This window comes from Hemitrygon akajei, chromosome 9 (genome assembly GCF_048418815.1).
Source record: "Hemitrygon akajei chromosome 9, sHemAka1.3, whole genome shotgun sequence".
NCBI classification, from domain to species: Eukaryota; Metazoa; Chordata; class Chondrichthyes; order Myliobatiformes; family Dasyatidae; genus Hemitrygon; species Hemitrygon akajei.
In genome coordinates, this window is record NC_133132.1 from 23,363,345 (window position 1) to 23,391,139 (window position 27,795).

The following is a 27,795-nucleotide window of genomic DNA, read 5'->3' on the forward strand; positions in this document are numbered from 1 at the left end:
TTACCCCTCAATCTCCTCTGCTCTAAGGAATAACATCCTAGCCTGCTCAATCCCTCACTGTAACTCAGGCCCACAAATCCTGGCAGGATCCGTGTGAGCTTTCTCTACACTATTTCTAGTTTCGTAATGTCTTTCCCATAACAGAGTGACAAATACTGTACACAATACTTCAAATGCACTCTTGGACATCTACCACATACAATTCCTATCTTACCGTCTACTTACAGAGTGCTGTAATGACCCAGAACAGGTTACAAACTCAGCTGATTCAGAAAGCAGGTAAGAGTCAATAGGTGGAGGTGACAGACACATGTGCAAGTGAGAGTTTACCAGCCTGAGGGGTAGTAGTGATTACACGGATTTTTAATCAGTCTATGGCACAGTAGTATAGCGGTTCATATAACATTGTACACTGCCAGTGATGTGGGTTCAATTCCCACTGTGTCCACCCCCCGCCCCCATGACTTCCTCCGGGTTTTCTCCCATAAAGTATGGGCACGCTACACTGGCACTGTACCATTTTCAGACCGCTCCCAGCACATCCTCGTCATCCTGCAAAATGACACCTTTCACTGTGTATTTCAATGGCGATGTGACAAATAAATCTGATCTCTCATTCTTTACTGATGGAACTGTCCAGTGAAAAACAAGTTCTATTTAAAATCCTCACTTTATCTAATTGGTTGAATTTCAATTCCCTGCCAATTCAGGTCACAAGGTGAAATGTGTACTGCTTTGGATAATAGTCTGGAAACCACAGTGTGCGATGCAGTCACAGAGTAATATTAGTCTGGAACCTAGTGTGCTATGTCTGGCGCGTGGCCAAGTGGTTAAGGCGTTGGACTAGTGATCTGAAGGTCGTGAGTTTGAGCCCCAGCTGAGGGAGCATGTTGAGTCTTTGAGCAAGGCACTTAACCACACATTACTCCAGTCCACCCAGCTGAAAATGGGTACTGGCAAAATGCTGAGGATCAACCTCGTGATAGACTGGCTGGGGGTTAACCTCGTAATAGACTAGCGTCCTATCCAGGGGTGGGGGGAGGGTCTCGTACTCAGTCACTTCACGTCACAGACACTGACATAAGCACTAGCCTGATGAGCCTATAAGGCTCCGGACAGACTTTAACTTTAACCAGTGTGCTATGGTATCGGAGTGATATTAAGTCAAGTCACTTTATTGTCATTCCGACCGTAACTGCTGGTACAATACATAGGAAAAATTAGACATTTTTCAGGACCATGGTGTTACATGACACAGTACAAAAACTAGAGTGGAAACCAGTTTGCAATGGAGTCAGTGTGATATTAGACTGAAAACCAGTGTGCGATGGAGTCAGAGAGATATTAGTCTGGAAACCAGTGTGTGATGGAGTCAGAGTGATATTAGTCTGGAAACCAGTGTGCGATGGAGTCACAGTGGGATATTAGTCTGGAAACCAGTGTGTGATGGAGTCAGAGTGATATTAGACTGGAAACCAGTGTGCAATGGAGTCACAGTGATATTAGACTGGAAACCAGTGTGCGATGGAGTCAAGTGTGATATTAGACTGGAAACCAGTGTGCGATGGAGTCAAATGTGATATTAGACTGGAAACCAGTGTGCAATGGAGTCAGAGTGATATTAATCTGGAAACCAGTGTACGATGGAGTCACAGTGGGATATTAGTCTGGAAACCAGTGTGCGATGGAATCAGAGTGATATTAGTCTGGAAACCAGTGTACGATGGAGTCACAGTGGGATATTAGTCTGGAAACCAGTGTGCGATGGAATCAGAGTGATATTAGTCTGGAAACCAGTGTACGATGGAGTCACAGTGGGATATTAGTCTGGAAACCAGAGTGCGATGGAATCAGAGTGATATTAGTCTGGAAACCAGTGTGCGATGGAGTCACAGTGGGATATTAGTCTGGAAACCAGTGTGTGATGGAGTCAGAGTGATATTTGTCTGGAAACCAGAGTGCGATGTAGTCAGAGTGATATTAGACTGGAAACCAGAGTGCGATGGAGTCAGACTGATATTAGTCTGGAAACCAGTGTGTGATGGAGTCAGAGTGATATTTGTCTGGAAACCAGAGTGCGATGGAGTCAGACTGATATTAGTCTGGAAACCAGTGTGTGATGGAGTCAGAGTGATATTAGTCTGGAAACCAGAGTGCGATGGAGTCAGAGTGATATTAGTCTGGAAACCAGTGTGCGATGGAGTCAGAGTGATATTAGTCTGGAAACCAGTGTACGATGGAGTCAGAGTGATATTAGTCTGGAAACCAGTGTGTGATGGAGTCAGAGTGATATTAGTCTGGAAACCAGTGTGCGATGGAGTCACAGTGGGATATTAGTCTGGAAACCAGTGTGCGATGGAGTCAGAGTGATATTAGACTGGAAACCAGTGTGCGATGGAGTCAGAGTGATATTAGTCTGGAAACCAGTGTGTGATGGAGTCAGAGTGATATTAGTCTGGAAACCAGTGTGCGATGGAGTCAGAGTGATAGGAAGCATAAGCTCATAAATAGACCTTTGGTCAAAAACATTTAAACTGCCTCATCCCATCAACCTGCACCAGGTCCTCAGCTCTTCAAACCCCTACTATCCACGGACCGATCCAAACTTCTCTTAAATGTTGAAATCTAGCTTGCCACTTGTGTTGCTAGCTTGTTCCACACTTTTATATCCCTCTGAGCACAGAAGCTTCCTCTTTCACTCTTCACCTCTAACTGTAGTCCCACCCAACTTCAGAGGGAAAAGCCTGCTTACATTGATCCTTACTAAATGCCTCAATTTTGTATATCTCTATCAAATCTCCTCCCAGTCTATCAATGTCTCTTACCATCTTGTCCACCTCTATCAAGTCCCCTTTCACCCTCCTCCTCTCTAAAACAGAAAGCTCCAGCTCACTCAAACTATGCACATAAGGCATACTCTCCCGTCAGGGCATCATCCTGGTAAATCTCCTTTGCACCCTCTGCTAACCTTTTGCATCCTTCCTATAATGAGGCGAGTAGAACTGTACACACTATTGCAGCTGCTTATAAAGCTGCAACATTACTTTGTGGCTCATGAACTGAATCCACCATCAAATGAAGGCCAACACACCAGCCACCTTTTTAAACATCCTATCAACTTACCTGGCAACTTTGAGGGTGATCTATGGTCATGTCTGTCTGGAGGTCACTCTAATGAATCCTCACTACCAGCCCCTCGGTTTGTCTGAACCTCATTCCCCCTGTGGACCACAGTGTTTTCTCGTCTTTACCTACCCCTGATTTTGCAAACTACAAATGTTTGAAATGAAATGGAGAGCAAAAAGGAGCAAAGCCGAATTTAAAAAAATGAAGCCCAACCTGCAGGGCAAACCTTACTTAATCTGCTGATCTTCATGGATACTGCAGGGGAGTGCCTTAGATCTTCTCAGAATCTTCAAGAATTCATCTGAGTTCAGCTTTCTCAGGGTTCCCAAGGTTTGCACGTGCTTTGTGTGATCAGCCATGAGCGCCTGATGGACTATCAGGCACTTGCTGCACAGCAGCTTGTCACACTCCGGGCACATGTACTCTGCCAACGAGACCCGCTCGCATGAGGCACATTGCAGCTCCCCACTGGCCATGATCTGCTGCTGCTTCCTCATGCTGTTCTGTAAGTTTGACACCAATATGTTGTCCCGCAGGGAGGAGACACTTGAATGAGTCACCATTTCACAGGTGGGACACTTGACATTATCATGCGGGCATTCACGCTCCAGGCAGCCTGCGCAGAAGGTATGAAGACACTGCAGGAGCTTCGGACTTGTTGCTGGCCTACTGCAGAGATAGCACTGAAAAATCTCCTCAAAGCTAGTCACCAGCTCTTTCGCCATGACCTGCAACAAGGAAATACCCAATAAAACATCGATATTATACAATGGGGAACACAGAACATTACAAAGAGGAGAGGCCTTTTGACCTACAATCTTGTGTCAATCTTTTAATCTGCACTATGATCAATTTAACACACCCCTCCTACATAGCCCTTTATTTTTCTGACATCAGTGTGCCGATCTGGGAGATTCTTAAATGTCCCTAGTGTATCTGCCTTGCCCACCACTCCTTGAACACGCTCTGTGCAAGAAAGTTTAGCTCTGTCATCCGCCTATACTTTTCTCCAATCACCTTTGTTACGTATCCCGTAACTGGATCACTTACCAGCAAAGAAAGAGAAGTCCGCTGAAGTCTGATGGTACCATTTTTAAACATTTTTATTTATAAAGGGGCACAAAAGTAAGGTTAATACAAACATTTAGATAACATACGTCGTCAATACTCAATCTAAAGCGCAGGTATAGTAATAATCAATCAGAAACAAGCTCTATCGTTGTCTAGGGGATAATATATTGTCCATTGGAAATATAAAAGTCATTCAGAAGTCTACAGGCTTCAGCTTTTTGGGAACCGCTGGGTTTCCCGTGTTGGAGAGAGAGAGAGAGATTGGTGAGAAAAGGAACACTTGCCCGGGTCTTTACGAAGCAAAGCTGTGGAATCAGGGGAGCAAGCTTCCCTGTTGTTAGTTAAAAGCGGTTTTCCGTGATTCCAGCCACAGACTCCAGATTCGGAATCTAACGCACGTGGCTTCCTTCAAAATGGCTTCCCGCTACGATGGGATCGCTATCGTGTCTTCTTGGTGCATCTGAAGGGGTCGTTCCCCCCCAGACCCTCCTTTATACTTCCTCCCGGGATCGCAGGTGTCAATCTCTCTCTCAACCAGCCCACTTTGCCCGAGGGCTTTACACGTGGTCTCCATGAGACAATAGTCAATGTCGCCTTATTCTGCATCCCGGTGGAACGCGGTATTCAGCACGTCTCTCTCTTCTCTTGGGTCATTGACTAGGGCTCTTGCGATTCTCACAAAGGAGGGGGCTGGGATCATAACACCTCCCCTCTTAAACGTTTTTTACCAGCAGTTAAAAACAGTGGTACAGTGTCCTACAGGATTTTTGAATCTAACACAATACACAAGCTTTTCTTTTCACAGATACTGTTATACATTCAAGTCAGTATCTAAATAGTTAACGATTACAGTGTCCCTTTCTTTAATATCTTAACATTGCGTACCGTACTAAAATCTTGTAGCATCAGACTTCAATTCAATAACCACCTATTTATTTATTTTTTTTCAGCAACAAAACTAAGGAGGTGTGATCTTTGCTTAGGTGCATCTACAAAAGTTTATGCGAAAACTAATCGTTTCGGTCGTTTCACTTCACCGGCAGGTCTCCAAAGGGGCTGTCTTTATTATTCACAGGCTTTGGCGCAAACCCGTACAACCTGCTTTGCTGTTTAAAAATGGCATCCCCATTAACCGTTGCCTCTTTTTCGGGGAGTCCCCCCGTGGGGAACTTGAGTAATTTGGAGTGGTGAACTCCCGCCCGTCTCGTTCATCGGGGTCATTTTATCAACACCACTTAGACCATTTCCACCCAATTCTTTAATTTTACCCAGGTGGCTAGCCCTTTTGTCAGGACCCTTCAGACTATCGGTTTTTAATTCGAACTCTTCGTTCACGTAGCATTTCGAATGCGGCCTCTTCACACCCCACCCTGGCATAACAATAGTGTGGGGGGCCCTGCTATCTCCCGGCTCACTCTGTGAGCGAGCTGCCAGGTTTAAGATTTCTTCCTTTGATTTGGGAACTACAGACTTTCCGTTTCCTTCAATAACAATCCTTATCCCCCCATGGTCGAGTTCCACTTTAAGGTTCACCACCCCTTCGTGTACAAACACCTGGGAACCCTCCCTTCCCCCAATTACCAGGGTTAACCCTGTCTTCACTGAGCCCAGTCCATCTGACCCACAGGGACTGCATTCCTTTTCAACTGAATCAAATACCTCAGACTTTTTCTGAGCTCCATTACTAGGTTCAGTACCATGTGCATCCACATCTTGGACACACTCAAACGGGACATCTGCCTCTTCCAGGCTTTCAATACCCGTACCCTTTTCAAATTCTAAATTCCCCTGATCCTCCCAGTTCCTCTCTGGGCAACTCCCTTCCGGAGTAAACTCAACCCCGCGGGCTGAAATAACCTCGTCTGCCAACCCAGCAGACCTCTCCAAGGTAATGGCATCCTTTTCACCTAGGACTGCCTTTATCTCATTATCGGGAACACCTTGACAACTCTCAACTTCTTCAAACAGGGCTGCCACCCCCGACAGATCATCCATGTCCAACTCTGGACCTTTTAACAGCTTTTCCCGTCTCTCATCTTTATTTCCTACCTCTAGGACCTTTCTCTTCACTAAGGGCAGATCTCGCTCCTCTCCCTTAACCCCTTTCACTTTACTACTCTTCGGTTTACCACCCTCAGAACCCCCGTGGTACAGGGTCGGTAGGACCGTCTCGGCCAAATCAATACTGGCCAGATTTAAACTGCTCGCTTTGTCAGCTGCCTTTCTCGACAGGCTGTGAATGCTCGCGCCTGTGGTACAGACTGGAGAGGCGAGGGGCGGGGCTGCAATCCTCACAGGCTGTTTGAGCCGTGTCACCCTTGTCCAAACCTGCCCCCCAGCTAAACCATTTCCGAGGAGGACGTCCGCGTCAGTTCTCAGGAATTCTGATGGCACCCCTATTTCGACAGGTCCAGATACCAGCTCACAATCCATAATTACCTGATGTAGGGGCACCATTTCTATTCTTGTACCTATCCCCTTCACGGCGACCATTCCCCTTCTCCGACCAAAATCTAGTATCTCACGGCGGATCAACGACAGCTCCGCCCCAGTGTCTCGCCAGATTCAGACGGGAATGGGTGGGTCTCCCCCCTTCACGGACACGGTTCCGGGTGACAGCCAAGTCTCTGACCCTTCTCGTACTCTGTCTACCCGGGGCTCTCTCATCGATTTACTGATTACCACGGCACACCCGATAGGGACCGCTGCTCTCCCTGTTTCCGGCTCCTTTCTCGGAGCAAAACACCTACAGGCAATATGTCCTCCCTTCCCACAATTAAAACAGGTCAAGCCCGGAAATCTCGGGCCGCCTGGCCTTTCCCCCTCAACCTTACCACTAGCTCCCGGCGGGACCTCTGCCTCAGCCGGTGGACTTTCTCGGGCGTTCCCACAGTCTCTCGGGTAACCTTTTGGCGCGGAAAACTTTGTCCTGTGGGTTAGGGCATATTCATCTGCGAACCTAGCAATTTTGGAGATGGACTTATTCGGCTTCTCATTCAAATACATCCGGATCTCCTCCGGAACACACCCTTTTAATTCCTCAATCAGAAATAACTCCCTGATACGCCCATAATCCCCGTCCACCTGTTCCGCGGTGCACCAATGGTCCAAGAGCACACCCTTTTCATAGGCTAGCTCGGTATACGTTTGATTCCACCCTTTCCGTAAATTTCTGAACCTTTGTCTATAAGCTTCCGGTACTAGCTCGTAACTCCGGAGAATGGCCTCCTTTACTTTGGCATAATTTTCCGCTTCCCCTTCCTCGACGGCCAAGGCCGCATATGCTCGTTGTGCCTTCCCCTTTAACACACTTTGTAACAATGCCACCCACTGCTCTTTGGGCCACTTTTGATTTACTGCCACCTTTTCAAAAAGCAAGAAATAACTATCAACATCCAACTCTTCGAATGGAGGTACTACCCTCAACTCCCGACTAACATTAAACCTCTCGTCTCGATCTAACCCTAGATCTCTTCGCTCTTTCTTTAACTTCTCCATCTCCAAGTCATGTTCCCTCTGTTCTCGTTTCTCCTCATACTCTTTTCTGCTTTTCAGCTCATTCCCTCTCGTTCTCGGCTCGTTCTAGCTCTTTTAGCTGAATTTCATGCTGTCTTTGCTTTTCAGCTTGGTCCTGCTCTTTTTTCACCTCTAACCCCTTTAGTTGGAGCTCCTGGTCCCGTTTCACCTCTAACTCCTTTATGTGGAACGCCTGCTCCCTTTCTTTCTCTCTCTCAGCCGCTTCCAGCTGCTTTATTTTAAATTCATGTTCCAACCTTAATTTCTCCAACTCTAGCTGATCCATCCCACTAGCTGGTACTTTTTCAGGGATATTTTCCAATACCTCAGCTTCGAACACTTTCTGCCCAATGTAATACCGAGTTATGGCCCCTTGCACCTCCCGCTTTTTCATGGACGACCTCACTTCTGCGAGGTCCAATCCCTTCGCCAAATTTAACAAGTCTGATTTGGTGGCCGCCTCTAGCGCCTCCACAGTCGGGTTTTTCATAAATTCATCCACGTCCATCTTTGCTGGTTTCCCGTCTGGCTACCCGCGTACCAGATCCAAATTTTTTTTTACTTACAAACCCAATTCACTGCCCTCCCAATTTGGTTTCAAATCTCGAGACGAGGCCCCACGTTGTTACGTATCCCGTAACTGGATCACTTACCAGCAAAGATAGAGAGGTCCGCTGAAGTCTGATGGTACAATTTTTAAACATTTTTTTTATAAAGGGGCACAAAAGTAAGGTTAATACAAACATTTAGATAACATACGTCGTCAATACTCAATCTAAAGCGCAGGTATAGTAATAATCAATCAGAAACAAGCTCTATCGTTGTCTAGGGGATAATATATTGTCCATTGGAAATATAAAAGTCATTCAGAAGTCTACAGGCTTCAGCTTTTTGGGAACCGCTGGGTTTCCCGTGTTGGAGAGAGAGAGAGAGATTGGTGAGAAAAGGAACACTTGCCCGGGTCTTTACGAAGCAAAGCTGTGGAATCAGGGGAGCAAGCTTCCCTGTTGTTAGTTAAAAGCGGTTTTCCGTGATTCCAGCCACAGACTCCAGATTCGGAATCTAACGCACGTGGCTTCCTTCAAAATGGCTTCCCGCTACGATGGGATCGCTATCGTGTCTTCTTGGTGCATCTGAAGGGGTCGTTCCCCCCCAGACCCTCCTTTATACTTCCTCCCGGGATCGCAGGTGTCAATCTCTCTCTCAACCAGCCCACTTTGCCCGAGGGCTTTACACGTGGTCTCCATGAGACAATAGTCAATGTCACCTTATTCTGCATCCCGGTGGAATGCGGTATTCAGCACGTCTCTCTCTTCTCTTGGGTCATTGACCCCCTCCCTTCACTAGGGCTCTTGCGATTCTCACAAAGGAGGGGGCTGGGATCATAACACCTTAAAATTGTGCCCCTTGTATTAGCCACTTCCAGCCTGGGAACAAGTCTGTCCACACTATCTAATTGTCTTATCATCTTGTAGACTCCTTCTCTCCAAAGAAGAAAACCCTAGCTTGCCCAATCTATCTTGATAAGACATGCTGTTTAATCCAGGCAGCATCCTGGTAAATCTCCTCTGCACCCTCTCTGAAGCTCCCACATCCTCAGGTGACCAGACTGAACACAATATTACAACTGTAATCTAACGTTATAGAGCTGTAACATCACCTCGTGGCTCTTGAACTCAAAGTGAAATGCAAGAAACTGTAAATACTGAAAGTGTGAATGTGGGAAATAGACAGCATCTGCACAGAGAAATACAGAGTCATCGTTTTAGGTTAGAGTAATTAGACAAAGACAGGGAATTTCTGTTAGAGAGAGAGGTGGTGTTCCTGAAGCAAATTTATAGTGAACTCAACATTGATCAAAAATCTGTAAATATAGAACAAAGAAAAGATGACAAAAAGTGTCTCATTTACATTTCACATTTTTCCTAATTCTGATGAAGGGTTTCATCCTTAAACATCAACTCTGGTTTTCTGTTCACTGCCTAACCTGCTGAGTCTCTCCAGCATTTTCTATTCTGGCCATTTTCAACACTGCCTGAGTCCCTTGGTGACATGTAAGTGGCCGGTGAACACCAGCCCAGCAGCTACAGCCTCCATCCAGGTTTCTAGTTTGTCTGTTCAGCAATGGCGGCTGTCCAAGCTGTGGTCAGTGCGGAGAAATCAGAGCCCTGCATTTGTCACTGGGTAAAGCTTGGGATCCATAACCATTGAAGTGGTAACAGGAAACAGTGTTTATGATAAAGCAGGATCGATGTACCTTCATGGGTTGTGAAGGCTGAGTTACAATCGTGACTTAGGTTAGCTGCACTTCCCAGCATGACCCATAGATGGCTCTGGACCCAAAGCAACGGAATCGAGGGCTGGCAAAAATATTTGGGATTAAGTCAGACAACTGGAGACAGGCAGTAAACAAACAAGATCAGACATGGCCTCTTTCCTCCCTCAGGGCCACTCTCTCCCCCACAGCACTGACATCATGTTCTCAGGAGATCTTCCCACGAGGGCTTCCAGTCTTACAAACCCTTCCCTCTTCTGTCCAAGACCCAATAGTATTTCATTGATTTGGCCTGTTCCTGTCCATAGAACAGAGCAGGTCGTTCGGCCCACAACACTCTGTTGATCTGTCTTGTAACCTATCATAAGATCGATCTAGCAACACACACAAAATGATGGTGGAACACAGCAGGCCAGGCAGCATCTATAAGGAGAAGCACTGTCGACGTTTCGGGCCGAGACCCTTAGTCAGGACTAACTGAAAGGAAAGATACTAAGAGATTTGAAAGTAGTGGGGGAGGAGGAAAATGCAAAATGATAGGAGAAGACCGGGGGGGGGGGGGGGAATGAAGCTAAGAGCTGGAAAGGTGATTGGTGATAGTGATACCGAGCTGGAGAAGGGAAAGGATCATGGGACGGGAGGCCTAGGGAGAAAGAAAGGGGGAGGGGAGCACCAAAGGGAGATGGAGAACAGGCAGAGTAATGGGCAGAGAGAGAGATAAAAAGCAAACAACTAAATATGTCAGGGATGGGGTAAGAAGGGGAAGAGGGGCATTAACGGAAGTTAGAGAAGTCAGTGTTCATGCCATCAGGTTGGAGGCTACCCAGCCAGTATATAAGGTGTTGTTCCTCCAACCTGAGTGTGGCTTCATCTTGACAGTAGAAAAGGCCATGGATAAGACATATCAGAATGGGAATGGGACGTGGAATTAAAATGTGTGGCCACTGGGAGATCCTGCTTTCTCTGGCGGACAGAGCGTAGGTGTTCAGCGAAACGGTCTCCCAGTCTGCGCCGGGTCTCACCAATATATAAAAGGCCACACCGGGAGCACCGGACGCAGTATATCACACCAGCCGACTCACAGGTGAAGTGTCGCCTCACCTGGAAGGACTGTCTGGGGCCTTGAATGGTGGTGAGGGAGGAAGTGTAAGGGCAGGTGTAGCACTTGTTCCGTTTACAAGGATAAGTGCCAGGAGGGAGACCAGTGGGAAGGGATGGGGGGGGGACAAATGGACAAGTGAGTTGCGTAGGGAGCGATCCCTGCGGAAAGCAGAAGGGGGGATCCCATTGGAGGTGGAGTAAGTTACGGAGAATTATACGTTGGACCTGGAGGCTGGTAGGTGAGGACAAGGGGAACCCTATCCCGAGTGGGATGGTGGGCGGATGGGGTGAGGGCAGATGTGTGGGAAATGGGAGAGATGCGTTTGAGAGCAGAGTTGATGGTAGACGAAGGGAAGTCCCTTTGTTTAAAAAAGGAAGACATCTCCTTCGTCCTGGAATGAAAAGCCTCATCCTGAGAGCAGACGCGGCGGAGACGGAGGAATTGTGAGAAGGGGATGGCATTTTTGCAAGAGACAGGGTGGGAAGAGAAATAGTCCAGGTAGCTGTGAGAGTCCATAGGCTTACAGTAGATATCAGTAGATAAGCCGTCTCCAGAGATGGAGACAGAAAGATCTAGAAAGGGGAGGGAGGTGTCGGAAATGGTCCAGGTAAATTTGAGGGCAGGGTGAAAGTTGGAGGCAAAGTTAATGAAGTCGACGAGCTCAGCATGCGTGCAGGAGGCAGCGCCAATGCAGTCGTCGATGTAGCGAAGGAAAAGAGGGGGACGGATACCCGTATAAACTTGGAACATGGACTGTTCCAGTTCCACAAAGCCAACAAAAAGGCAGGCATAACTGGGACCCATACAAACCATGGCTACACCTTTGGTTTGGAGGAAGTGGGAGGAGCCAAAGGAGAAATTATTGAGAGTAAGAACTAATTCCGCTAGATGGAGGAGAGTGGTGGTAGAGGGGAATTTTGGATTCCAGACCTAACCAATTCCCTGTGTGGGTCCCAGTTGGACAGGAACAGGCCAAATCAATGAAATACTATTGGGTCTTGGACAGAAGAGGGAAGGGTTTGTAAGACTGGAAGCCCTCGTGGGAAGATCTCCTGAGAACTTGATGTCAGTGCTGTGGGGGAGAGAGTGGCCCTGAGGGAGGAAAGAGGCCATGTCTGATCTTGTTTGTTTACTGCCTGTCTCCAGTTGTCTGACTTAATCCCAAATATTTTTGCCAGCCCTCGATTCCATTGCTTTGGGTCCAGAGCCATCTATGGGTCATGCTGGGAAGTGCAGCTAACCTAAGTCACGATTGTAACTCAGCCTTCACAACCCATGAAGGTACATCGATCCTGCTTTATCATAATCACTGTTTCCTGTTACCACTTCAATGGTTATGGATCCCAAGCTTTACCCAGTGACAAATGCAGGGCTCTGATTTCTCCGCACTGACCACAGCTTGGACAGCCGCCATTGCTGAACAGACAAACTAGAAACCTGGATGGAGGCTGTAGCTGCTGGGCTGGTGTTCACCGGCCACTTACATGTCACCAAGGGGCTCAGGCAGTGTTGAAAATGGCCAGAATAGAAAATGCTGGAGAGACTCAGCAGGTTAGGCAATCACCTTTCCAGCTCTTAGCTTCATCCCACCCCTTCTGGTCTTCCCTTATCATTTCACATTTCCCTCTCCCCCTCCTACTTTCAAATCTCTTACTATCTTTCTTTTCAATTATTCCTGACGAAGGGTCTCGGCCCGAAACGTCGACAGCGCTTCTCCCTACAGATGCTGCCTGCCCTGCTGTGTTCCACCAGCATTTTGTGTGTGTTGCTTGAATTTCCAGCATCTGCAGATTTCCTCGTGTTTGCTTTGTAAGATTGATCCCTCCCACATAGCCCTCCATTTATCCACCACCCACGTTTTTTACAATGCCCTAATGTACCTGCCCCTACCAGCACTCCCACATTCAACACTCTACCTCTGACATCCCCAGTACTTTCCTTCAATCACCTCAAAACCATGCCCCTGGTATTAGCCATATATTAACTTTTTCCTTCAAACCTCGGCTGTACTCCCTTTTCTCTCATTATGCCTTTTCCCATATCTGCCGCGACAGCATTTCTGTGGTCCCAACATGCTCATCTCCACCATAGTTGTCTATCCAATCTCTCAGCATCTTCATCCACGCCAGTTTGGTCCGAGAACCCTTTACTTCCTTGAACAGAAGCCCAACCAGTCTCCCTGTGACAGATGCCTGAATGTGATCTCACAGTGAATAACTTCGACTAAATCCAAGCCCCTATGTCTCTCTCTCTCTGTGTGGGTTATTATTATCGCTGCTCTGTTCAACTTCTCTTCCATCACACCGAGGACTGTATCAGTACTGTTTCCTGCCCTCCAACACATTTGCTACCAATTTCCACCCCATTGTTCAGGTACCTGCGCACCGTGCCGCCGGGTATTACCTGGGTTACGTGCCGGAGTTAAAGCGGGAGATGGTGCAAATCCCAGCAGCACGATCTGTGGAGCGAGGAGGGTTAACGAACGTTAATGAAAACGAGAGGTAACAAGCCATCACAACGGAGGGAAGTTTGAAACTAAATATGTGTAAAGGGGGTTTCTTCTTTTTCTTTGTTACTACGTACGTTACTCAAAATGGCTTCTTTGTTTTGTTAAAAGTAGGAATGTTTCTTTGTTGCGAGAGAGTGCTGGAAGCTTGTTTGGGTTAAAATTTACTGATAACGAGAATTGTACTCCTTTGTTAACCAATTGGGATTAATGTTGTTCTTTCTTCTGCGTCTGTAAGCTATTGTTGGCGGGCTTTTGGGGAGATCGGTGCGAGGGGGTGGGAGAGAGGACGCGACGCTGTAAACTGGGCGAGGAGCGGACCCCAAGCGGGGGGGATCGAATGGGGGCCAGAAGACTTCAGAAATTGAGCTCCAACGGGCGTGCACGAAGTGGTTTGGACTTTGATAAGTTTGGCGCCTTTTCTTTATTTTCTTTTCCTTCATGTATACTGTATCGTTATTAATTACTTAGTTATAGTAATCTTTATAAACTGTAATCATTTAATCGCATATGGTGTCCTGTCTGTTCTTTGGCGAGGCGGGGACATCACACAGTATCCACACAAGCTGATTACCCAGTTTGGCGGGACCGAAGGCTGCTCCCCCGGACGAGAAGGAGCTGAGCGACCCAGGGGGTTACATATGTTTAAATGGAGGGGCAGGGTGGGGAGGGCAGAACGCTGTCAGCGTGGTCAGGAAAACACTCAGCAGGTCAGTACCGCCGTCGGAGGGGCCCGCGCTCTCTGGCACTGAAAACCTGCTCACTCTGCAATAGTTCCCAGACTCTCGACCCTTTGCTCCCGGTCCGGCCGAGCTGCCAGCCAACTAGGGTGGGCCAGTAGGCCGTTAGGGGGTTGGGGCTGGAGGGCGACGGGCGACGCGGTAACGGGTCTGGGTGTCAGGTCTCTCGGCTGCTGTTACTCACCGTACGATCAACCATCAACCATCCCCTCAGCTTCTCCTTCAACTTTCGCCGCTCCCGGAATCGAAACTGAAAGTTGGGAGGGGCGGGGTTGGCGAGCGGGACTGCCCCGCTGATTGACGCCTCTAGGAGGTGCCCTCATTCCCTCCCCCGGGCCCCATCTCGCCGGGCCGCTCTGTCGGGGGAGCAGCACGGGAAGAGGGAGCTTTGCTTTCAAACAACCTGCTGCAGGAACTCTGCAGCTGGAGCAGTGTATGTGGAGTGAAGCGCTTGAAGATGAGTGATTGGAGACCCCTTTCCCAACTCCCGGCCCCCTAGCTCCCATCCTTGCCCCCCTCATGGTACAGTTTACCCTCTCAGCTCACCAATCACCCTAGACCCCTTGTCTCAGCACTCCCTCCTCCTCTATATCCACCTCACATCTCATTCTTGATACTGTTTTAACTCGAGATGTCAACCACCTTCCTCCCAACAGATGCTGAGTTACCCCCCCCCCCCCCCTCCACCCCAGGCAATCCGTGTGTTTATCCAGATCCCAACGTTTGCAAACTCCAGTATCCCGCATCAGGTCAGCCGCTGGAAAAGCACGACAGTCACCGGCTTAGAAAAGTAGAGGGTTATGCGCTAGGGACATTCCAGACAGGCTCCACAGCAGTCGGCACAACAGTGGCCTGTAATGTGCTGTAGATTTATGTTACAGATATGTATAGATCTGTATATCTATACACCTTTTATTTTTTACGGTAAAACTTTTTATTCTAGTTTTTTTTCATGACCATTAACAGAGACACAGGAGAAAGGCAGTTGTTGTTTTCCCTTCTTGCAAGAACAAAACCTTCTCCAGTTTAGAAAACCGCAAACTGCCAACAGAGGCAAAACAGAAACAGGACCCTGCCTCTGTCCTACATCAACATCCTGTTTCTATGCAAAAGGCATATATATACACAGTACCAACGATTAACATTTCCGCATTGATGCATCAATATACTTTTTAAAAATTCAGCCACTTCCTTTTCCATTCGGCATTACACAGGGTGCCTTTTGTGGGGAAATAAGTGATATTTGTGGGTTTTTTTCCTTTAGGCACAGATCTGTTAGTTTCTGGGATTGGGAAAATGTGTTCCAAGGCTGCAGTGCTCTACAGCATCAACAAAGTTGTACTGAAAGGGTTAATGAAAGCCAGCATTCATGGCCCTCGAGTTTCAGTTGTATAGCTTTCTTCACAGATTTTTCTCTCATTACTAACAAAAGTTAAATTTCAAATTAACATTGATGTATGATGCCTTTTGATTTTAAATCAAGCTCTATAAGGTTATGAAACTAAGGCTTCCTGCTCATTCATTGCCCCGAGCCTGTGCATTACCATTTTTTGGGGTTTTTTTTGATAAAAGCACAGACAAGTGGTAGAACTGTAGTTTTGCTTGAAAGTAGATAAATTATGTTCCATTTCCATTTTGGACAAGGGAACACAGAGGGTGGTGGAGGCAGATAACCTTGCGTAAACCCTCCCTTCCCCAAAGATACTGCATTGGGTAACGTGCTTGCTGGGGGAAGAAAAGAAATCAATCTTATCACTCCGGCTTGACGAATCTTTCTTTCCACAGTAAATCCCTTGCTGTTATCAGGTCCCTTTGGCTGGTCAAGTACAACTAGTTTTGGAGCAGTTGCGTCATCCAAGGTGATTCTCTTCAGACGATGTACTGAACGATCAGGATGTGGAGCTGCCACAGGCCCGGGACCCTCACTGACACGGAAAACATTGCAGGCACTACACTTTCCTGTACGCTGATCTAAGATGACAGAAAATTCAACTTCATCTCCAGGCTGCAACTCCACACCATCCAACACCTCAGTCACACGGAAGAACAGCTTTTTACCATCACCAATTTCATAGTCAATGAATCCAAACTGGTCTTTTACACAGTCCACAATGCCTTTTCGCAAAGGTGTGGCATTGTAGGCCAACTTTTGTCCTGTTTGAGCCACAGTGCATAGCTGGAACTTGATAGTTTCTCCCTCTGAAGACAATCTGTTTTGTTTGCCAAACTGATTATGCTAAAAGGATATACTTCACCTTTCATAGTCCCTTCCTCCGTAATCTCAGCAAGTCCCTGATACTCCACCTGCTGTGGATCGACGCTGTGCAATGGCCTCAACACTTTCCCAGTGTAGACTGGTGGATAGACTTCATCACTGGGACCATTTACTGCTGTAATCTTGGCAACTTTTTCAGCACTCACCTTGTTTCCTTTCCCCTTTGACAAACTGTATTCTACAATGTCTCCAACTTCCGGACATCGCCTGAGAACTCACTGTAGTGAAAGAAAATTTCTTGATCATGTTGAGAAGTTTCAATGAAACCAAAGTTATTTTACAATGCTGCCACATATCCTACAAGTCTCTTCGCACTGGGGTTATGATTTAGATTTTTGATTGATATTGCACTCTGTAGACCAGTTCTTTTAATTTCACTAATGCTAAATTCAATCTTATCACCAAGCACACCCTTCCAGTTCCTTTATATGGTATGGTACAGTCATTCTTATCCCAGCTTCATCATATGCAATGACTCCCTCTTCATAATCCTTTTCTTTACTCTTAGCAGGGCTAGTGGACTTGAATACTGAACCGGTAGCTTCTTCCTCCACAATTCCAAAGTAATGCTGCTCAGGCTGTGTGTGAAATGACACCGTCCCTTTTGGAAGCTTTTTAATAAGGATTGCATGGTTCCTTTGAGCTGAAAGAATGTCAGGGACAACAGTGAATTCAACATCATCGGAGATGTGGAGCTGCAGACTATCCATGATCTCACTAAGGTGGAAGAACATTCGAGTATCGCGATCTACACATTTAATGAAACCAAATCCATCGTGCATAGCTGCAATCACACCCATTTCTCTAGTTTCTCCAGTTAACTCAAAAGAATCAGTCAGAATTTCAATATTTGTAGCACATTCTAATTTGTCACGTCGATCAGTAGAGATATAAAACCTAATATGGTCACCTTCTAATAAAGTAACTTTAGATCTGGTATCCTTATCTCCAAAGGGAAGCTCTTTGGAAATGGTAAAGTTTACTTTGATACGTCCTGGCAAAGGATCAGTCTGGGTTTTACTGGATACTTTTGGAATAACTTTGGTGACAGTTCCATCAAACTGTTCAATACTAATGTAACACTTACCCAACAGGCTGGTATATGTCTAGGGGAAAAGGAGATCCAGCCACACACCAACCCACCTCCCGTACACGCAGGTGCTGTGAGAATCGAGTTTATGCCTCGCGCCCGCCAACAGTATCAAACCCACAACAAATACCCCTTCTCGACCGCTCTCCACACTGTGCCAATGCCCGGGTCATTTTGCTGAGCAGCTGCCACTTCCCCCGGACTCAGTTCCGGCAACTGTTTAGTCCGCAGTGCGGTCAGGTCACAGTAGGCTAGGGGTATGGCGTCGTCAAAAACCCCCAAATGGTCCACGGCTCGTTCCAGCCTCCCTCTTCCCTCGGCCTTCACGGTGATAGCAAACTGACACATTGCCTTCACTCCAGGGGCAGGGACACTCTCCCACTCCTCGTCCCTCTCCTGTTCCCCCGGCTCCCGACGAGACAAAGCATCCGCATCCACATTCTTGCTTCCGGGCCGGTACCTCAGGCTGAAATCATATACCGACAAGGCCGCCAGCCACCGATGTCCTGTGGCATCCAGCTTCGCCGAAGTCAAAATATAAGTGAGAGGATTGTTATCCATTCTCACCTCAAACTTGGCTCCGTATAGGTAATCGCCCAGCTTGTCCACCACCGCCCACTTCAGCGCCAGGAACTCCAACTTGTGAGTGGGATAGTTTCTCTCCGATGGCGACAAGCTTCGGCTGACAAAGGCTACCGGCCTCAATGCTTTGCCATGCTCCTGGTACAGAACAGCCCCGAGACCCTCTCGACTGGCATCCGTGTGCAGCACATATGGCTTCTGGGGATCAGCTAAAGCCAACACCAGGGCCTAGGTCAGTGCCCTTTTCAAAGATCGGAACACCTCTTCACATTGATCATCCCATCTCGAGCCAAAAGGTTCCGCCGGGTTCCAGTATCCTCCAGCGTCCTGCTTCTGGTCCCCCGTCCTTTTCTTTCCCACCGGGGGATAGCCACACAACAGCTGAGTCAACGGGTGACACACTTTGGCATATCCTTTCACAAATCGCCGGTAATACCCACAGAACCCCAAAAATTAGCGCAGAGCGCCCACTTTCTGGGGTCTCGGCCAGGTGGTCACGACCTCTATCTTGGTTGGATCAGTAGCCACTCCCTCTCGCGAAATGATATGGCCAACTTAGCTAACCGACGACTTGCAGAACTGGCATTTGTCCAGGGAAAGCTTCAACCCTTCTTCATTAAGCCGGCCCAACACCTTCAACAGCCTCTCCTCATGTTCCTCCAAAGACGATCGAAACACTATCAAATCGTCCAGGTACACCAGCACCTCTAACAGATTCATATCCCCCACAGTTCTCTCCATGAGCCTCTGGAAGGTGGCTGGGGCTCCCGATATGCCTTGGGGCATTCGTTCGAACTGAAAGAACCCCAGCGGGCAGATAAAAGCTGTCTTCTCTTTATCGTCCGCACTCATCGGGATCTGGTAATACCCACTTCTTAAATCCAGCACACTGAACCACTTCGCACCGCTCAGGCAGGCCAGCGCATCCTTGACTCTTGGGACAGTATACTGATCAGGGACAGTTCGCCGATTCAACGTCCTGTAGTCAACACACACGCCCATTCTTCTTCTGTGCCACCACTATTGGGGACACATAAGGACTTCGGGACTCAGTTGTGATTCCGGCCTCCTTCAACTTGCACAAGTGCTGCCGCACGTCCTCAACATCTGCCGGAGCCAGCCGCCGGGTTCTCTCTCGGAACGGGGTGTCCTCCGTCACCCGGATGGTGTGGCGAGTGCTTTTGGAGCAGCCCACATCAAACTCACCCCGAGAAAAAACAGCTTCCATCTTCAGCATCTTCTCCACTAGCCTGTGTTTCCACTCCGGCGACACAGGGGAATCCCCGAAGTTAAAGACTTCAGCGGTCAGTCCCTTCGATGCTCCGATCCCTCCCCGTTAGGGGTCCTCACTGGTGCGCTAGACATTACCGTCACTGGGAACAGATGTGCCAGCGGCATTCCCCTCTTAAAGGTGATTTCTCTTGCCGTGGTGTTCCTGACACTTATGGCTATACGCCTCGCATGTACCACCCCTGGTCTCTGCACTTCGGGCCTCACCAGCGCCCCCGCCGGAAATCGTGTCTCCCCTTCAAGATCGTCCGGGGCGTCTACTAACAGGGCTTCGCCCGTTGGCACTCCTGGGAATCTGGGGGTCCCCATCACGAGTGCTACCTCCCCTGGTCAGATCACCTTGGGCCTCGCCTGCGTACACCACACCGTCCCTCGTTTACACTCCGGGTCCAGCCCTAGGGAGGCAACCCCTTCTTTGAACACTGCTCGAAACACTGGATGTACCGAGAGGGTCTCCAGAAAGTCTTCCCCTGCGTTCTCCTTATAGGCTCCCAGGAGCCGTCGCACAACGGGGGAGTTAGTCCCCAGCAGGAGGGCAGCACCACCGGGTCCGGACACACCAACACCAACGTCTCAATAGCTTCGGACACTCCCACATCGCCCTCCGAGAACTCCAATCTCACCGATAGGTACCCATCGTAAGGGTAGTCACCCTCGCTCACACCCCAAATCTGCAGGGCGTCAAATGGGGTTATGGGCAAATGCTTTAGATATTGGTGGTAGAAAGACCGGTACAATAAGGTCACCTGCGATCCCGTATCCAGAACGGCTTTTGCGTAAACTCCCTCTATCCGTAGACCCACACTGGCACGGGGTCCTACCAGCCCATCTGGAATAGAGGGGTGGGCACCCGGTGGTCCCCTGGCTGATCTCTGGGAACGTGTTCCTCCAGAGGCTCCAGTCCGTTCCCTCACTGAGCCTCTCCTAAGTTTCCCGACACCTCCCCCTTCTTAGTCGCAGGGGGGCTTGTCCTCCGCGGAACTCCTTGTCTCTCACAATCCCACCTAAAGTGTCCCTCCTCTCCACAGCTATAGCACACCCTCGGCCGCCCACAGTCCCGCCTGAAATGCCCTTCTTTCCCACAGTTAAAGCACATGCTGCCTGCCGCCCCTCCTCTCCCAGGACGACTCCCGCTCCCAACCCACTGCACTGGTCACCCCTGAGAGTGGGTACCTCCCCTGTCCCTCCCCTCCAGAGGGGGTTCTCTACTCCCCTGTGGGTTGTCATTCCTCCACCCAGCCACCACTTCCTGTATCGCTGAGGATCGCTCCCGTAGGCCCGCGCCCCTTTTCTGCCCCAACGCTCTCTCTTCCGCCCGCACCTCTCTGATCAGTTGCCCGAACTATGGAGGGGGGCCCTTCCTATAAGCCTGCCGGATAGTCCACACCACCTTGTCCTCCTCCAGAGAGCCACTGAATAACTGACATCCTCACGCTAGCCACGTCAGGCGCCTTCACTACCCCCCGGCGCCGCAGCCCCGAGAGCATCCCCTCCATCCTAAATATGTACTCGGAGAGCTTTTCCCCTCTCCATTGTTCCAGGCGTTGGAACTCTGCTAAAAGCAGCCAGGGTTCCCCTGACAACCCAAACGCTCCCTCCAAAACTTCTATGCATTCCTCCACTGAGGCCCCAGGCTTCTCAGCTTTCAACTCCCTGACTGTTTTGGCTGCTAAACCCCTCAAACTTCTCACCAATCACTGCCTCTTCTCCTCCTCCGAGCCTGGCCACTCCTCTAACATCAAGGGCGCATGCTCGATCCAGGTCTCATAGTCCATCTCCCCGTCCGGAGTCGGATTGGCTCCGGAGAACACCCCCAGCTTCAGCCGTGGCCTCTCGGCCACTCCCACCAGGGAGTTAAGTGTGGCTGCCAGCTCCGAGGCGTCCCCACTACCTGGGGGGCGGGGCCTAGTCACGACTCCCTCCTCCCTCCTCCCTTTGCTAGTGCCTGCCACCTCTCCGGGGTTTTCCTCTAGCTCTAGCTCCTCCTCCGATGTCTCCTCAGCCTCATCCTCGGAGAAGGGGTGGAGCCCCCACAGCCCCTCCTCCCCCGGTACACTGACCGTCGCCGGCAGTTCCAACGTCCTGACGTCAGCACTCGTACTAACCAACACCCAGCTAGACTCCACCTCTTTACCACACCGTCTAGCTACCAATTCTACCTGCCCCATACCCTTCACCAAACTTAACCCCCGCACTAACGCGTCTCCCGAAACTCGAAAATCCACTCCGCTCACTACGCATGCGTACTGCACCGGTACACCTTCAAATTTGCACCAGCTAACAATCTTATCTCTGTCCACCTCCGCTCTGCTGCCTGCGCGATTCCACAGCCCCCTGACAATCCAATCCGGGACGAGCACCCCACAAATGTAACACTTACCCAACAGGCTGGTATATGTCTAGGGGAAAAGGAGATCCAGCCACTCATCAACCCACCTCCCGTACACGCAGGTGCTGTGAGAATCGCGTTTATGCCTCGCGCCCGCCAACAGTATCAAACCCACAACAAATACCGTTATGAAATACACTTTAAAGAGTTTACTAAAATTAAAAGAGTATTAGGCAATACAATATATATATATATATACAAGGAAAAAACAAAAGGCGCCAACTTATCAAAGTTCAGTCAGTTTAGTGCACTCGTTGGAGCTCAACCATCGAACCATTCGACCCCTCGTCGCTTGCCTCCGACTTCCACGTCTTCCACCTCGGACTCCCCGGTGGTCTTCCAAGCGCACGTCCACCTTCCTCGGCGTCTCCCTCCCGACTCCCTTCACACCACAAGCCCGCGCAACCCCTCCCTCAAGTTCCCAGCCTCACAAAACACAATAACATTCCCCATTGATTAACAAATGAATACAATTACCATATCAGCCATTCTAAAGCGAAACAATGGCGAGAGAAACACTTATCAGACAAAGAAGCATTCCTACTTGTAACAAACCAAAGAAGCCATTTTGAGTAACATACACAGGACATTGTACACTAACATCTTCAAATATAACAGTTCCTTGGGGGTAACAATTTTACTTCAGTGGCAACTTCTTTTCCATTTCTTTCTTTAATAGTAAATTCTACATCATCTCCTGGCTGCAATGTGTCCAGATTTCTTTGAATTCACTATAATGGAAGAAGATCTCTTTCACAAGGTCAACTCTTTCAATGAATCCAAATACTTCCTTCATCGCACAAACTACTCCTTGACATCGGCCCCGTTTCTTCTTCACCAGTACAATATTGTGAGCATTTACAGCACCAGTATGTTTATTTGTTTCCATGGAGAAAGAAACTTTATCTCCTGTTTCAAGTCGGACACTTCCATCAACATCTTCAGGTGTATATGTCAGATAAAACATTTCCTGACCAGTGAGCCTTTCTTCAGGCAAAATTTCAGGTTTTATTTTCAGCAATTGGTTTTCCAGTCCAGTTTTACAGACAGGATCTCCTGGTTGCCATCCACTTCAACTCTGCTTCACATTCCCATTCGGATATGTCCATACATGGCCTCCTCTACTGCCGTGATGAGGCCAAACTCAGGTTGGAGGAGCAACACCTCATATACCGTCTGGGTAGTCTCCAGCCCCTTGGTATGAACATTGTATTCTCCAACTTCTGGTAATTCCCTCCCTCTCCCTTCCCCCATCCCACTTTCACTCTGCCTCCTCTTCTAGCTGCCTATCACCTCTCTCATGATTCCACCTTCTACTACCCATAGTGCTTTCCCCTTACATTCCTTCTTCACCTCTCCGGCCTATCCCCTTCCTGCTTCCCCTCCCCCACCCCTTGATATTTCCTCTGATTGGTTTTTCACCTGGCACCTTCCACCCTCCCCCCACCTTCTTTATGGGGCCCCTGCCCCCTCCTTCTTCAGTCTTGACGAAGGGTCTCGGCCCAAAACGTTGACTGCACATTTCAACAAATGCTGCCCGACCTGCTGAATTCATCCAGCTTGTTTGTACGTGTTGATTAGTTTTCCAGTCTGTCTGTCAGAGGACACTTCGAATTCCACATCATCTCCCATTTTCAGATCTGAAGATTACTACTGTACTGTGTGCAATGGCTTGTTGTTCAGTGCATTGAATAAAACCATATAATGACAGCAGCTTCTCAATAATGCCTGTTTCACGCAGGGCTCCCGAGGTACCATTAGCAAAATCAGAGTGGCCATTGTTATGCAAGAGGTTTGGATCAAAGCTCATCTTAAAATGTTGAATATTGCACTTTCACTGCCGTCTGATCTGTTTATCACATGCTCGAAGTTTACAAGTGCTGGGTGGACAGAGACAGGATCTACTAAGCTAGCAGAGAATTCCTGTTCTTGCTGCACTAGAGAGCACCCCAGGACAGCAACAAGAAGTGTAGAAGGTCTCGCAGCGGTGGGAAGTGCTCTTTGTAGGCTGTTGAGTAGGCACAAACTTCGGTTTCAGATCAAGCTTTCTTTAGCTGCAGTTTGCTTTTTGGTTGTTTCAGCATATTTTTATTTGTCAACGTGATCTGAACTTGAAGCAGCAGTTTCAGTCACACCCAACAGCAGAAGCACTCCAGCACTGCCATAAGCAACACAGCACATTACCTTTTAAATCTACTCCTCAACTTTATTCTCCAGTCAGATCTGTCCACTTTCAGTTTGTCAAGTTACCATTGATGTTCACGAGTCATGTTCCATCTGCTCGGTGTCACAGGAAGAGATGAGTTCTGCTAGGTGCTTCAAGTACTTAGTGAACTGATGCATTACTAGGGGGCTTCCACTATTGTAGAGGATTGTGGGATTACCTGAGCTCCATTGTGAACTTCCAGTCACTTTCACTCTCCCGCCACAACCAACAGGAGAGGGAGACGCGGTGGTCAGGGGCTGCCCCTGCCAGGCAGCAGGGACGTGTCCAAACTGCAGGTCTGCGTAACGTTTACACAGGCCTGAAAGGAATGTTGTGTTTGAACATTATGTCTTCCAGAAAGTAATTGTGATATGGTACAGCTGTCGGCAGTAAGCGGTGAGAAGATCTTTGACAAGTACGTGCTGCCCGTCAAGTCCATCTCAGAAGGTGCATCAGCTATTAATGGATTTCAGGTCATGGATGGGGTCCTGTACCTGTATGGGGAGCCTCAATCCACCAGCAGCCTCCAGGAAACCATGGAAGCTTTCCTGCACTTCCTGAAGGCTCTGGGCACCCCTTTGCTAATAGGTCACAACATCTGGAAGTTTGATGCCCCTATCCTATTACGAGTCTTGGAAGAGCTCTCCATGAAAGATCAGTTTGCCAGTTGTATAAGTGGATTCCTGGACACCCTCTTGCTCGCCAAGAATGCTGTTCCCAGGTCAGAGGTTAAAAGCTATATGCAAACTGAATTGGTGCACGTATTTCTCAAGAAAGGTTAGAAGATGCAAAGCGTTTGCAGGAGCTGTATTCTGTCCTCAAATCCCTTTGAGGAAACAATTACAAGATCGTATTCAATAGAATGAGTAATCATGGAAATGCTGATTGATCGTCCCATTTATCCTTCGAAAAAAATACCTGAAACAGTTAAGAATGAGGACGCTCCTGGACAGATTCTCCCTAATGCAAATTCAAAGTCCCCCTATAATAGCAGAGATGCTCCAAAAGGAAACCAGAAAAGATCCCATGGTGTCTCGGGTCTGCATGACCACCCAAAATGGCTGGAAAGTCCAGTTCCCTCATTCTTACCACTGCCAGGCTGATCTTGCCCTTGATGGAGGTAGCCTTATGTGGGGATTGAGAGTTGCTGAGAGCTAAACTTTTGGAGGAACAACATGGCACTCAACTAGATGTGGTTAAAATGAAAGCATAGGCTCAGTTAGATCAGCAGATCGAACAGTACGGTTCCGAATGCCTACACCTCCGGAAGGAAGTGACCAGAGCTGTCAGAACCACTTCCTGCAGTCCCAGAGTCAACTCCGACAACTACGGAGGAGCCCCAGAACCTGAATTCTTCCACAGCCACAGGTTGAGATGCATTCTCCATTGAGTTGCAGTTTCTAGCTAAGCAGGAAGAAGTGATCTGTAGTGAATACGTCATTGCTATTGTAAATAAATTGTTTGATTAAGTACTCCTTGTTGTTTACATAATTCATTACAGGTTATATGTAAAAATGCGTGAATGGCATACATCATCACACACCAGGCCATATCTGCATTCATTAATAGTAAAACAAACTCACTCATTAATCCTGGCAATGTTTTCTTTTAAGTAGTTTTGTTTTTGAGTTACACCCAGCTCCCAACCCCATGGGGGAGGAAAGCTCCTGCATTGGTGAGTGCACGCAGGGTCTGGGCCCATCCCCTGTCTGTAGGTGCAAGCCTCCTGGCTCTGCACTCCACACAGTGACATCTCATAACCTGTAGATGGCAGACCGAGCAGTGCTACCCTGATCAGCCGGCCGTCATCCAGACAGAGCAGGGTTTCCTGCAACTCAGATCCAGCACCCATCCCTCTCTTCCCTCCCCACCTCCCTCCTCCCTGTCCTCTGTCATATCTCTTGTCCCATCATTTCCACTCCCCTCCGTTTATCCCACACTCTCTTCATTTCTCCCATCACATTTTCCCTATTTCCAACCCCCACTCCTTAAAAAGAATGGAATGTTTATAGACCCCTGCTCGCCTATCTCTCTGAACAGGGCAGGGATAACTGTCCACTGACTTGCCCTGTCATTGGTTCCTTGTTTAATTTCAAGAATAAGCTTTATTCATAATATATATATATGAAAAAAATAGTACAATGCAGAGTTTCTTACATTTCCAGTGTCATTTGGCCAGTTCGTTTTGTTCTGCCTGCTCAACCTTTCTTACCTACATTGCTCTTTAACTACCTGCAGACCCCTGGGTAGTCTGCCTTCCTGTTCGAACTCTGTCTCTCAGTGTTCAGTAATGCAAGGAGCCCAGACCGGGCTCCTTCCCTGCACAGCCTCGGCATTGGCTGCACCAAGCTTTAATGCACCCCTCAGCGTGCCCCCCTGCAGTCTGGACTGTGCTGGTCAGCAGCATTTCCTTATGGTCATCTTGCTGTACTGCGAGACCAACAAGTTTCGGGCAGACCAAAGAGATCGCCAAGATGATGACTTTCCAGTAGTACTTAGACCAAGACAAGGAGCCTTGCATCCTTCTCGACACCCTCTTATGAAACCCACAATCTGCACAGAGATGGACAACTGTCTCAATCCCAAGTACGCTGTGGGTGGGGAGTGAGATATGAACTGTGCAGGATGGCTCTAATTGGGAGGGCCCCTCTCACTGCCAACCAAGCAAAGTCTTAGTGCTTGATGATGGCATCAAACAATGAGCAATAATGCAAGATGATCTTGACAGTTTGCTCAGGGAACCACTGTCTAGTGTAATTGTTGTCCATCAAGTAGTTCCTGTCCCACAATGGCTGCCAGGCATTCTGCGCTGACTGGTGTAGTTGTGGTCAAAGGTGTTTAGTTGGTAGAACTTTTCCACACAGGACAAGTGTGGTAACGTGCAGCTGACTGGGACGCTGTGCAGTAACAGGACTGGACTCATCACCCACAACACAGGAACAGGTGCAGGTGGTGTTGAGTGTGCTTCCCTCTCCATTGCCCCTGTATTTGTTCGTTGTGACCGGTCTTGGATCCCCAGCAGAATGAGAGCAAGTGCCACATGCTTAGCCCAATGGATCTGCCGCCTGTTGTTACCCAGCGGTCTGCTCTCCACCTTCCACCAAACAAACGTGAAAACTGAGCAGAAGGGCCAGCTGTGATTGGTTTGGTCAGGGGCTGCCTGTTCAAAGACCGTGATGTGATAAGTTTTCATCTACAATTTGAGAGGGAGAAGGGAGCTGGCCAAAGTTGACTGGAAAGATACCCTAGCAGGGATGACAGTGGAACAACAATGGCTGGTATTTCTGGGAATAATACAGAAGGTGCAGGATCGGTTCATTCCAAAGAGGAAGAAAGATTCTAAGGGGAGTAAGGGGCAACTGTGGCTGACAAGGGAAGTCAAGGACAGTATAAAAATAAAAGAGAAAAAGTATAACATAGCAAAGATGAACAGGAAGCCAGAGGATTGGGAAACCTTTAAAGAGCAACAGAAGGTAACTAAAAAGGCAATACGGAAGAAAAGATGAGGTACAAAGGTAAGCTAGCCAAGAATATAAAGGAGGATAGTAAAAGCTTCATTAGGTATGTGAAGAGGAAAAAATTAGTTAAGACCAAAGTTGAAGACAGAAACAGGTGAATTTATTATGG

General features: G+C 48.3%; 1 protein-coding gene and 1 pseudogene across 2 annotated transcripts in view; both read right to left on the reverse strand.

The window, feature by feature from the left end:
- The window catches only part of LOC140732917 (protein PML-like), a 30,370-nt gene extending 15,743 nt beyond the window's left edge, over window positions 1–14,627 (reverse strand). Inside the window, exons 1-3 of one of the 2 annotated variants that reach the window (XR_012100186.1) lie at window positions 14,521–14,627; window positions 13,494–13,548; window positions 3,358–3,854 (exon numbers count right to left, since the gene is read on the reverse strand). Coding sequence is in view for 1 of the 2 variants with exons in the window: in XM_073055616.1 (XP_072911717.1) it covers window positions 3,358–3,851 (494 nt within the window). In the remaining variant the exon portion in view is untranslated. The remainder of the gene's footprint in view (window positions 1–3,357; window positions 3,855–13,493; window positions 13,549–14,520) is intronic. The other variant, XM_073055616.1, reaches the window with a different exon arrangement.
- A 1,249-nt stretch (window positions 14,628–15,876) lies between these two features.
- LOC140732639 (cold shock domain-containing protein E1 pseudogene) lies at window positions 15,877–25,591 on the reverse strand (annotated as a pseudogene).
- Between the last annotated feature and the right edge of the window lie 2,204 nt (window positions 25,592–27,795).